Raw genomic sequence first — 12,142 nt, 5'->3', positions numbered from 1 at the left:
GAGGCCTTAGAGGGTATAAATTGTTTGTCCAAAGTCACAAATGTCAGATCAGCCTGGCTGGCTCTTGCTCCAATGCAGGAAAAAGCTAAATTCATAGTTGGACCTTGTTAGGGATTTTAAATCATCTGATGATTATGAAGGAATTATTAAGCACCTACAGTGTACTCAGTGCCTTTTGTATGTAATCTCATTAATTTTAAGAGCTGGGAGATAGTCATTATTGCCCCCATTTTACAGATGAGGAAACTGAGGCCTAGTGAGATTAAGTAACTTGCCCAGGGTCCTTGATGGGGCACCCACAAGCTGCCTGCTCCTCCTGATCATTGCTCCCCTGGCCCTCCAGAAAAAGCCAAGCATTTCTTCTTTTGAACAGAGAGAGACAAGATGCCAAATTTGTGCAGAGGTTAAAAAAAAAAAAAAAGTGTTGCTGAAAAGAGGAAACATATGAAAACAAGTACCAACGACCCATTCTGGCTTTGAATTATTTTCAGCTTCAAAAGCCCCTAGCTCGAAGTCGGAACTGTGCTCTGGGGAGCAGCAGCCGTGGGGTAGAACACAGTCCAAAACCCGGAGGCTAGCCACCTGCAGGCCAGAAGCCCCGAGAAGTTCTGAGGAAGGAAGGAAGGGAGGGAGGGACTATTTTGGGCGTGTGACCGGCAGCTACCGTGTCCAGTGCCCTGTCGATCTCACCTGCCTATAGATGAGGCTGCTCAGCCACTCAGAGCCCATCAGGGGCTGTGCTGGTGGACGCTTCTCCCGATCCAGGCCCCCTTTACCTCTTCAGCCTTGCCTCCTGTACTCTGCAGCCACCTGTATCCTCTTGATGGTTTTCAACCTCACTAGGTCTGGTCCAACCCCTGGGCCTTTGCACTGGCTGTGCCTTCTGCCCAGGACGCTTTTCCCCAGGTGTCTGAATGGCCCATGCCCGCACTTTCCTCTGGTTTTCAGCAAAAGAGATCTTTTCTTTAAAAAAAAACCTTAAAAAAATTTCATTTACTTATTATATTTGGCTTTCCTAGATCTCAGTTGTAGCCCAAAGGATCTTTGTTGTGTCACGCGGGATTTTCCCTTGCGGTGTATGAGCTCTCTAGTTGTGACACGCAGACTTCGTTTCTCCATGGCGTGTGGGATCTTAGATCCCCCACCAGGGACTGGACCTCCATCCCCTACACTGCCAGGTGCAGGCTTAACCACTGGACCACCACGGAAATCCCTGAGAGAGGCCTTTTCTGTCTCCCATATTTGAACGTACAGTTCTGCCCCGCTTGCGCTGGACATTTCTCTGTATCACTTATAATCTCCTGTACCAGACAGTTTACCAGTTTCTCTGATTATCCGTCTTGCCCCTTGGTATGTTAGCTCCACGAGGGCTTTGACTTTTGTCAGTTTTGTTCACGGCTATCTGCGTTGCCAGGTTTGATGGGCCTGGCACCCAACAGGCAAGCAATCAATATTTAGTAAATGAATTTCTTGATCTTTTAAAAAACCTTCTAAGACTGGGACTCAGTTTGAGAAGACTGAGACTCAGAGGTGAAGGGATTTGTCCAAAAGATCCCAGAGAAGCTAAGTGAAAAGTGTTAGTCACTCAGTCATCTCCAACTCTTTGCGACCCCATGGACTGTAGCCCACCAGGCTCCTCTGTCCATGGAATTCTCCAGGCAAGAATACTGGAGTGGGTTGCCATTTCCTTCTCCAGGGGATCTTCCTGAGCCGGGATGGAACCCAGGTCTCCTGCATTGCAGGCACATTCTTTAACATCTGAGCCACCAGGGAAGCCGGCCCAGATTCAAGTCAGATTTCTGATCCCCATCTCGTGACCTTTCATTAAGGCTGATGATGCTCAGACTTTAGGGTTTCTAAGATTGAGAATATTTCAAAGTGAATTTCAGTGACTCTGTGAAGTTACCATCTTTTAATTTATATCAGGTATGTTCATTCAAACAAGTGAAATAACCACTGATGGCACCATAATTTTATAAAAAATAAAACATTATGATGTCAAAAAAGTTCAAAGGATTTAATTTCAGAATAAAAGATGGTTCTTTACCTTGAGTACTTTAACCATATTAAGAAAAAGAGAGAGAACCCTTTGTCATCTTTATTTTTCTCATTCCCTTGAAGTCTGTTCTAAATGTCCATCCAGGCTGTGTGGCCTTACGTGAGTTAGTTAACCTCTCTGTGTCTTGGTTTCCCCATCTGTAAAATGGGACTAAGAAGGGCTCCTAAATTCAGAGTCATTGTGAGGATTAAATGAGATCTGGCTGATGAACCCGGCATGTTCTTGGCATATAAAAAGTGCTCAAGAAATGGTTCTGTTTGTTATGAAATAGCAATGGAAAATATGTAAGATGTCTTTCTCGGGGCTGGAGGTGGGTCCTCAGGCCAGCATTTGGGAACCATTTCCCCAGGCCAGGGTGGGATAAGGGTGCACATGGATAATGGCAGGGGTGAGACCTGGCTCCCCACGTGGAGATGAAGGCTGGGGAGCCCCCAGCTGGGAGCCCAGCAGGCCTCTTGAGTGGGTTTTGTGAAATCTGCCTGAAGTAGAAAGGACTGGGCTCTCCCCAGGTGGGGCAGGGAGGAGGTAAGGTCTCAGGTGGGCCTGCCTTCTGTGGGGTCGAATAGTGGGGCCATGGCTGTTTCAGGGTCTTGATTCTGCTATTTGCCTCTTAGGCTGGGCCCTGTCTTGGGCCCACAGGTTTTTCCTAAACTGGTGAAGATCCTCGAGGCCTTTACTTCCCTTCAGCATCTGGAGTGAGTATAAACCCTGGAATTTCTCCAAACCCTGGCCCTGTCTGTCCCCTTCTCCCTGCTTCCTTAGTGTGGCTGGTGTGAGTGACCGGATGCCCCCACTGCAGGGAAGGGATGAGACACGGAAACAATAAAAAGAAGTTGAATCCTTTTGTGACCTTTGAGACACTTTTCCCCTCTTGTGCTGCTCCCAGCAACTCCACAGGGGATGTAGGGGTGGGGAATGTGATCCTAGTCATACAGTTCAGGTCTCGAGAGGTTAGGGAACTTGCCCCAGCTCATGGGGCTCCCAGGAAGGAAAACAGATTCAGATCTGTGGGGAGGTCAGAGCCTTGTTCGGTGATTGGCCGCCTGATGCTCCCAGGCGATGAAGACGCTCTCATATTCTCGGAGCTCAGCTGCATCTGGCCATGGTGTGCCCAGGGGTGGGGGGATCGGGGGAGGCTGCTGCTGGGTTGGAGGGTGGGGGAGAGTCAGGTGGCCTCTGGGGTGCTGGCTGATGCACCCCCATCTGATTCTACCTGCAGCCTGGACTCGCTGAGCGAGAACAAGATCGGGGACGAGGGTGTTGCCCAGCTCTCAGCCATCTTCCCTCAGCTGAAGGCCCTGGAGACACTCAAGTGAGTGGGCTGGGCTTGCCCTTCCTGCTGCATTTGTCCCCAAAGTTCCGCCTTTTCTTTCATTCCCTCATCCATTCAATCATCCATCTGTTTAGTCATGCACCCATTCATTCATTCATTTAGCCATTCTACTAATCATTTATTCATTTAATCAACAAATATGTAAGAAGCACCTATTATATGCAGACACAGTTCAATGCCCTGGAGACTCAGCTTTAAGCAAAGCAAAGTCCCTGGCCTCAGAGATCTTCTAGGGAGGGGACACAACCAACCAAGAAACAGGTGTCATAACTGGGAAGTGTGCAGTAATGAGTGTAAGCAAGGTCTAATGAGAGAAAGTTAGACTGAGGGTGGGAGCTAGGTTAGGATTTATCAGTAAAACACTGATAGTAAAATAGTAGATTCTGAATTTAAAAAAGCTGTTCTGGGTTTGGGGGAGTAGGAGATGGATATGAGGCAGGAGTGTTCGCATGATTTTTTACTGAACCTAAAGGGATCGTTAAACTTCATGCACACTCTACTCCACAAGCATGATCAGGAAAGCCACAGAATTCACCAGAACCAATTAGGGACTTCCCTGATGGAGGGACACTGAGACTTCTTAAGTAATTTAGAGTGTTTAAGGAGATAATGTGAGTGAGCTAGATTCCACTCCCATCTTCCTTCCTTCCTTCTTTCCTTCCCTGATTCCTCCCCCATCCCTGTCTCCTACGTTTGCTTCCCCACTTAGGTATCTTCTGAGCACCTCCTATGAACTTTGCATGGCTCTAGGCACACCTTTACAGTAATGAACAAAACAGACCCGACCCCTCACCTCGAGGAGCTCAAACAAATAATGTGAACCCTCATGTAATGACAGTCCTGAAAAGTGGTCCAGAGGGAAAAGAAGGGATGCTATAAACTCATAGAACAGGTGTGGGAGGAGTGCAGTCTCTCTCACCTGCATCCTCACCCCAACATCCCGCTCAGCCTCAGCATGTGCCTGCATCCTTTTACTGGTCCAGTTTACCCATAGTGCCCCTCACACAGTTCAGCACCCACGGCTCCCATCCAGGTGGACTGTCTTGCGTTTGCTGCCCTGGGCCGCCCTGTGAGGAAGTGGAGGTCCCCAGCTCTGCCCGAGCCTGGAGCATGGTGCTGGTGGGAAGGGGCTTTCAGGTTTGGCCCTGAGCCCTCCCCCTTGTTGTACTCCTGCAGCTTGTCCCAGAACAACATCACCGACGTGGGTGCCTGCAAGCTGGCCGAGGCTCTGCCCGCGCTGGCCGCGTCCCTCCTCAGGCTGAGGTGAGTGGGGTCCTCATCTGTCAGGTGCTGAGCTGGTGGGCTGGGGGTGGGCAGAGGGCCCCTTGGTTACCGGCCGCGAGGTCCCTGGAAGCAGTTGCTACAGGCTGTTCCGTTGGGCTGGTGTTGCACAGTTTGGTGGGGTTGGGGAGTGGGGGGCACTGACCTAAAAGCCAACATGAACACACCCCGCTGGAGGTGGGCGATGCCACCACCCTGGACAAGAGGGTTAGCAGTTCCCGGAGGAAGGGCAAATTCTAGGCAAGTCGTTTTCTCATCCCGTCTGTTTCCTCGTCTGGAAAACGGGTACCATCTCTATGGCCTACAGAAAACGCCTGGTGCAGTGCCTGGCTCTGGCGCTTAATAGATGTTGGTCCTCCTTCCCCAGGGGATGGCAGGACTGAGCCTTTTCTGGAGTTCAGGGTTAGTGATTTCTAGAAGGCTGACCGTGCACAGGCGGCCTTGGCTGGCTCGCGTCACTCGGACACCGGTCCGTGCCTACACTGCCACCTTCTGGTGAGGCTTGGAATAGCACATCTTGCTTTTGATTAACTTCCTGCCTGGCCTTGGACTTCCCTTGTGGTTCTGCTGGTAAAGAATCCGCCTTCAGTGTGGGAGACCTGGGTTCGATCCTTGAGTTATGAAGATCCCCTGGAGAAGGGAAAGGCTACCCACTCCAGTATTCTGGCCTGGAGAATTCCATGGACTGTACAGGCCATAGGGTCGTAAAGAGTCGGACACGACTGAACCACTTTCACTCATAGCCTGGCCTCTGGTGGTACCCGGTACTGATGGTCTTTCCAGTCCATTAGCCTTCCAGCCAGGGTCCCCGCGTGCCATTATAGGCTGTGTGCTGTGCGGCTTGTATAGTCTATGTTGGCACTGCCTAGGGTTGTGAGGGCATCTAAGATTCTTTAATGTCAACTGTGGGCCAGAACCTGTGCTAGGAACTAGAGATACAGCTGTGAACGAAACCAACACAGGTCTTACTTTTGAGCTCCTTGCTTAATAAATAAGCAAATGAGTAAACGAAGTATTTAAAAGGCTGATTCATGCTGGGAAGGAGGAAACTAACAAAGGCCCGGGAGAGGACAACAGGGAGGACTGAATTCACCAGGGAGGTCAGGAGAGCTCTGCAGAGGCGGCCCTCCCCCTCCTGTGGGATGCTGTCAGGGAAAAGCATTCCAGGAAGAGGGAATAGCAGATGCAAAGGGCCTAATGTGGGAAAGGGGTTGGGTCCTTCAGAGCCATACGTGGGCTGGGCCCCTGTGGCTGGATATAAGAAACTAGGGCCAGAGGGGAGATGAGGCGAGAGAGGTCAGGGAAGGCCAGACCATACAGGGAGATCTTCATTAGGGTCGGGAGGGAGACTGGGGGTTTTCTGGTGTGAATGGAGAAGCAGGTGGGGCCGGTGGGGGTGATGTGGGTTCTGGGCTTTCACTGCTGCGGCCCAGGTTCTATCCCTGACTGGGGAACTGAGACCCTGCAGGCTGCACAGCATGGCCAAAGAATGAAAAAAAAAGAAACCTCGTATCTTAAGGACTTTAAGATGCCTTCCATTGGTAAGACATTAAGAGGACAAACCACTGTTAACTAAACGATGACATCCTTTAATTATCAGACACATCCTGATCTCAGTGATTTTCAAATGTGAGCACGTACCTCTTGGCATCAGTGAAATATGGGAAGAATCCTCTCCCTGTGGTGGGGAGGAAGGGCCCCCTGGGTTCTAAGGTCCATCCCAGGAGGAGACTGCGAAAGCTCTCCCTGGTTCCTGCCCTGGTGCGAGCCGACTCACGACTTCAGGGGTCCCCGGAGCTTAGCGTGAATCCCGTTGCTGCAGTGGAGCCCTGCTGCTTTTACATGCAGTCCAGCAGTGCTGCTCTGAGGCCGGGTCAAGGCAAAGTCACGGCCTTGAAATTAGAACCGCGGCCGCACCTGGCTTGTTATAAGGACTCTTGTTAATGAGGCGTCCGCAACACCCGTGTTTCTACTTTTGACACTGCTGGTGGTGACTGAGTACCCTACAGAAACCCAAGCCTGCCCAGTGACTCTGGGTTTCGCTCTTCCCTGCTATATCCCCAATGCTGGGCGCACTACAGTAACTGATATTACCTTACAACTGCCCCCCTCCCCAACCCCAGGAGATATAAAAACCATAGTTAACAAGTAGTTTATTCCACATGTCGGGCCCTATTCTGGTGTTTTACCAACACAAACTTATTTACTCCTCCCCACTATTACTATAACATGCCCATTTTATGGAGGCGCAAACTGAGTCACAGGGACGCTGAGTAACTTGCCAAAAGTCAGGCAGCAAGCTGCAGAGCTGGGATTTGAACTTGAGGTGTCCCTGGCAGGAAGCTACCTCCACTAGGTCCTGCTGCTTCCCCAGACTCACTGAGTAACCACAGAGAAGTTATTCGGTTTCCCCCTCTGTTGAATGGGGCTGTAGTCCCAGCTGGTGTGTCTGCCGCGAAGCCCTGACCCCCCAGCACCCCTGGCCCCTGGCCTGACCTCTGTCTCCCACAGCTTGTATAATAACTGTATCTGCGATGCGGGAGCCGAGAGCCTGGCGCACGTGCTTCCAGACATGGTGTCCCTCCGGGTGCTGGAGTGAGTGTGGGAGCCTGGGCCATGCGGGCAGGGCTTGGGAGGACCGGGGGCCTCTTGCTGGCATCGTGGGAAGCGCTGGTTGTCGAGAGCGTGGTGCTGGCCGTGGTCTGAGGCTGGATGGTCCCCAGGGCCAGGATCCACAATGGCCTTCTCTCCCCAGCGTCCAGTACAACAAGTTCACAGCCGCTGGGGCCCAGCAGCTTGCCGCTGGCCTGAGAAAGTGTCCTCAGGTGAAGACACTGGCGTAAGTCTTGGCCGAGGTGGAGGGGGAGTCAGCATGGGGTTCACCTGAGCTCAAATCCCACTCTGCCCCTCTCAAGAGTGTGACCTTGGGCAACAAGACATGTCACCCTGCTGGCCTCAGTCTCTTTTCTTATTTTTGCTTCAGCTTAGGGGATCTTAGTTCTCTGACCAGGAATTGACCCCAGGCTCTCAACAGTGAGAGCGCTGAGTCCCATCCACTGGACTGCCAGGGAATTGCCTGGCCTCAGTTTCTTCATCTGTAAAATGGGAGTGATAATAATATTTACCCCCAAGCAATTTTGTGGGGTTTAAATTAGTCAAGATACTTAGGACAGTGTCTGGTACCCGAAAAGACTTGATACAGTGAGCCGAACAATACGAAATGGCTTTTATCTGTTGACCTATGTGCTGTGCTGTGCTTAGCTGCTCAGTTGTGTCCGACTCTTTGTAACCCACCAGGCTCCACTGTCCACAAGGATTCTGCAGGCAAGAGTACTGGAGTGGGTTGCTATGCCCTCCTCCACTGTTGACCTATACAACTGTCCACTTCATATGATTCAGACTTATTATTACCTCACTATGATGTCCACTGTCCGATACTGTACTTTATAATCTTTCAAACCGCTGTTGTCTACATAATCACTCATCTCTTGCTAAGAGGAGCAGGGTGGCTCTTGTAAGACTCGCTATGCAGACGTGAAGAAGGCACAGAGAGGTTAGCTAACCTTTCTGAGATCACACCGCAAGTTCGCTACCGTTGTTGTGGTCCCGTCGCTCAGTTGTGTCCGACTCTTTGCAACCTCAGGGAGTGCAGCACGCCAGGCCTCCCTGTCCTTCACTATCTCCTTGAAGCAGAATCAAGTTTAAAAAGAGGGGGTCACTAGACTTCTGGTGTCCCCATGACCCCACACTAAGCTGGGTGGGAGGTGGAATTTGGAGGCAGCTTGTGTTGGGGACTTCGGACCACCCCGCGTCCTCTGACCTGGCCTCTGTGTGCCACGCCCCCTCACAGGATGTGGACGCCCACCATCCCCTTTGGCGTCCAGGAACATCTGCAGCAGCTTGACCCACGAATCATTCTGAGATGATCCAGGCTGTGGCTGGGACAAGGGAACTGAGGTGAGCTTGGGAGCGGAGAGCCCTGGGGGGCTCCAGGGACAGGGTCCCAGGAAGTCAGTGTCCGGAAAAGGTGGGCGGGGCAGCAGCTAGGAGCTGGGGGACCGCTCCTGGACCCGTGTTCTGTCTGCCACCCCCTACCCCGCCTCCTTCTCTGCTGGGGTGTCTTCTAAAGGCTCTGAGGACTTGGGCCCTGGGGATCCTCCCTGTGGTCATGTCTGGGGGCCCGGGAAGGACAGGCAGGTCAGCGTGCATGCCTCGCAGCCCTCAGCATTGGAAGGTCTTCCTCTGAGGATGCCCCGGCTAGCCCGGCTGCTATCTCAGTCCTCTGGCTGCCCCGTTGCCCGGCCCTGTCTTCAGAGGAATTCGTTCTACCGATTTCTGTGCACGTGACTGCCCTCTCACTTCCGTGCGCCCCCTGACCTGGGATGTCCCCTCGTCCATCCCCGCCCCCCTCCCATCCCCGGGCTCGACCACGCTCTCGCCGTGTGCTGATCTGCCCTGTCCTAAAGCTTCCTCATCTCCCCCCCCCAGCCTCCCACAGCATGCTCTCCGAGGACACTGACCGTGCTGGGCGCTCGCCCGGTTCTTTGGGGATGCGGATTTCTTGGCCTGTGTCCCGTGGGACGTGGTATTGTGGTGCCCAGCCCCGGTGACTCAGGGTCGGCCCCCGCCCAGCTGGGGAGAGGACCCGCTGCCTGCTCTGCGGACCGACCCCTCGGTTCCCGGGGTGGATGTCAGGCCCGCTCAGCCACCACCGCGGCTCTGGCAGGTGGGCGGGCGCCCAGGGGCCGCTGCTGAACACCCAGGAGCCCTGAGGCATTCCCCAAAGGACACTGCAGACAGCTGTGGCCAAGGCTGGGGCGATGGGTGAGGCAGCCACATATCCGGCGGCCCGGGTCCCTTGTGGCCGGGGGGAAAGCACGTTTCCAGGCTGCTCTCCTAGCAGGACCGGCTCCAAGGATGCCTGCGAGCATCATCCAGCCTGTTCATTGCCCAAAGCATGACCACTGGAAATTCTCGGCAGCTGCCTTCTGTCTCTGGGACTCACTGGTTTGCACTGATTCTTTTCACCGCGGCCAAAGCTAGGCCTGGCCAGACGCACCGGACCTTCTCGGGGAAAGAGCTGACGATACACTAACGGAGGAGGGGCGGGACCATGGCCTGGACCACATCCGCCTTTTTGCCTCCATTTCCTGTTTGTTTTTTTCCACTACATAAAAATCTGTTACTTAATCCCATGGGCAGGTCCTGTGTTTATGTTGTGATTACTAAATTTGGGGTGCACGCTCTTCTGGCTAACTAACGGATCACAAGCCACCCCCAAAACTCAGTGGCTTAAAACAGCACCGATGTTTATTCTGCTGTTAAGCATCTGTCTTTTGGGCAGGGCTTGGCGGGGACTGCTCATCTCTCTGCCCCACTCCGGGTCAGCTGGGGTCGTCTGAAGGCTCTGTCTCTCGTGTGCCCGGCACCTGATGCTGACTGGGGGCCTCGGTGCCTCTAAGGAAGTGGGGCGGGGGGCTCTCCAGATGGGGGCTTCCTCACGCCTGGTGGCTGGGTTGAAGGGTGATCATGCCAACAGGAAGAGAAGTTGGGAGGGGGAGACCGAGACCACGGGGAGAAGTCGTGTCCTTTTTATAAGCCAGCCTTGGCTGTCACACAGCATCACTTCTGCCATATTCTACAGCCAGTTGACCGGGACCCTTGCTCTCCTCCCCTGCCCAGACCCCTCCAGCCTTCCACCCCAGCCCACCCATTCACACACAGCAGAGTCCACTTTGGCCCCAGTCCTGTCTTCGGGGAAAGGATTTTCTCTACAGCTTCCTACCCTTCATCGGAAACTTCACGACTCGGTGGTCAACAAGGTTGAAGCACTGTGAGCTTTACGTAGTATTTTCCTCTGTCTCTGCCCCGCCGCTCTATCCTGGGAGTCGCTGCTTAGCTGAGCTGGCGTTGGGCCCTGGCCGTGGCGAGCCTGGAAGGGACCTGGCAGCTTTGCTGTCTACATAGAGAACTGCCAGGTTGGTTGGTGTGTTTCACTGCAGCATGGCTTGCTTAGTCAGAAGCCCTGATTTGGGACAGCTTGGCTCTCTCCTGGCAGCTGTGGGAGCTGCCTGTGCCCCAGTCTGGTTGCCTGGCTCCCAGACTCTCCCCCTCTTCCCAGCAAGTAGGGGTTGAGGGTCAAGAGCGTCAGAGGGATTCTGATCCAGCTGTCTGGCTGAATGTCCTGGCAGAAAGGTGGTGCCTTCTGCCTTAGGGGAAGCCCTCTAAGAAGGAAGGCCCCCCAGGCCCTGGGGGCTAAGGGCATCCAGCCTTGTACTGGGGCATCACCCCTCACGGTGTCCCTGCACGTGTGGGCTTTGTGGACTCCATGAAACTCCAACGTGTGCAACCACAGGAAGACAGTCTCCTTCTGATCCAGACATCTACAGCACCCCTCAATCAGGTGAGGTGGGCATGACCACCCCCACTGCTTTTGATCTGTTCACAGGTGACAAAATGAGATCAGAGGCTATAATTATTCATAGTGGCGACTTTAAATGAGAGATGTGTGCATGCACGGGTGTTCAGTCGTGTCTGACTCCTTGTGACCCATGGACTGTAGCCCACCAGGCTCCTCTGTCCATGGGATATCCCAGGCAAGAATACTGGAGCGGGTTGACATTTCCTCCTCCAGGGGATCTTCCCAACCCAGGGATGAAACTCATGGATTGTGCGTCTTCTACATTGGCAGGCAGATTCTTCACCACTGTGCCACCTGGGAAGTCCTATTTACTTTTTAAGGCATTCAAATTGTATATATATGCTATTGTTCAGTCGCTTAGTCATATCTCTTTTTTTAATGTCTGACTCTTTGCGATCCCATGGACTGTAGCCCGCCAGACTCTGTTGTCCATGGGATTTCCCAGGCAAGAATACTGGAGCGGGTTGCCATTTCCTTCTCCAGGGGATCTTCCAACCCAGAGATCCAGCCCATGTCTCCTGCACTGGAAGCACAGTCTTAACCCCTGGGCTGCCAGGGAAGTCTTGTCCATGCACTTTTAAACACTTGCTTCTCCCCTTAGGCTTCTCCTCCAAAGAAACATCTCCCTCCTTCCGCTCCTTTTTCTCAAAAGTCTTCTGTCCGTGCCTCTCTGCACCCTTTCTTAGAATCACCCGAAGGCCCTTCCTCTCCCACACCTCAGTCTCCTCACCTGTCGAATGGAGCTGACCAGCCACCCCTTGTTAAACACAGTGTGTACATGAAGGTACTCTGCAAAGCATCAGGTGTTCTGCAAACTGGACAGAATTGCTGCAAGTGGACCTGACTTCAGTCAGCCGTTTGCTCTTTCTCTCACCCGCTCACTCCCCTTATCTCTAGGGGAGGTCTACCAGGAGCCAAGTGATTGCTCAGTGGTAAGGAATTATGCAGGTTTGATTCCTGGATTGCAAAGATCCCTTGGAGAAGGAAATGGGATTTCCTGGAGTGTATTCTTGCCTGGGAAATACCATGGACAGAGGAGCCTGGTGTG

At 53.0% G+C, this 12,142-nt stretch overlaps 1 protein-coding gene across 1 annotated transcript in view; it reads left to right on the top strand.

The window, feature by feature from the left end:
* CIITA (class II major histocompatibility complex transactivator) overlaps positions 1-9,775 on the top strand; it is a 54,765-nt gene extending 44,990 nt beyond the window's left edge. Inside the window, exons 14-20 of the mRNA XM_052663110.1 lie at positions 2,674-2,754; positions 3,279-3,371; positions 4,569-4,655; positions 7,185-7,268; positions 7,429-7,512; positions 8,524-8,630; positions 9,162-9,775. Coding sequence (XP_052519070.1) covers positions 2,674-2,754; positions 3,279-3,371; positions 4,569-4,655; positions 7,185-7,268; positions 7,429-7,512; positions 8,524-8,599 — 505 coding nt within the window. The 3' untranslated portion in view covers positions 8,600-8,630; positions 9,162-9,775. The remainder of the gene's footprint in view (positions 1-2,673; positions 2,755-3,278; positions 3,372-4,568; positions 4,656-7,184; positions 7,269-7,428; positions 7,513-8,523; positions 8,631-9,161) is intronic.
* Positions 9,776-12,142: the final 2,367 nt, after the last annotated feature.

This window comes from Budorcas taxicolor, chromosome 2 (assembly GCF_023091745.1).
Source record: "Budorcas taxicolor isolate Tak-1 chromosome 2, Takin1.1, whole genome shotgun sequence".
NCBI lineage: Eukaryota > Metazoa > Chordata > Mammalia > Artiodactyla > Bovidae > Budorcas > Budorcas taxicolor.
The sequence above is the reverse complement of the archived record's forward strand: the minus strand, read 5'-3'. Positions and strand labels throughout refer to the sequence as shown.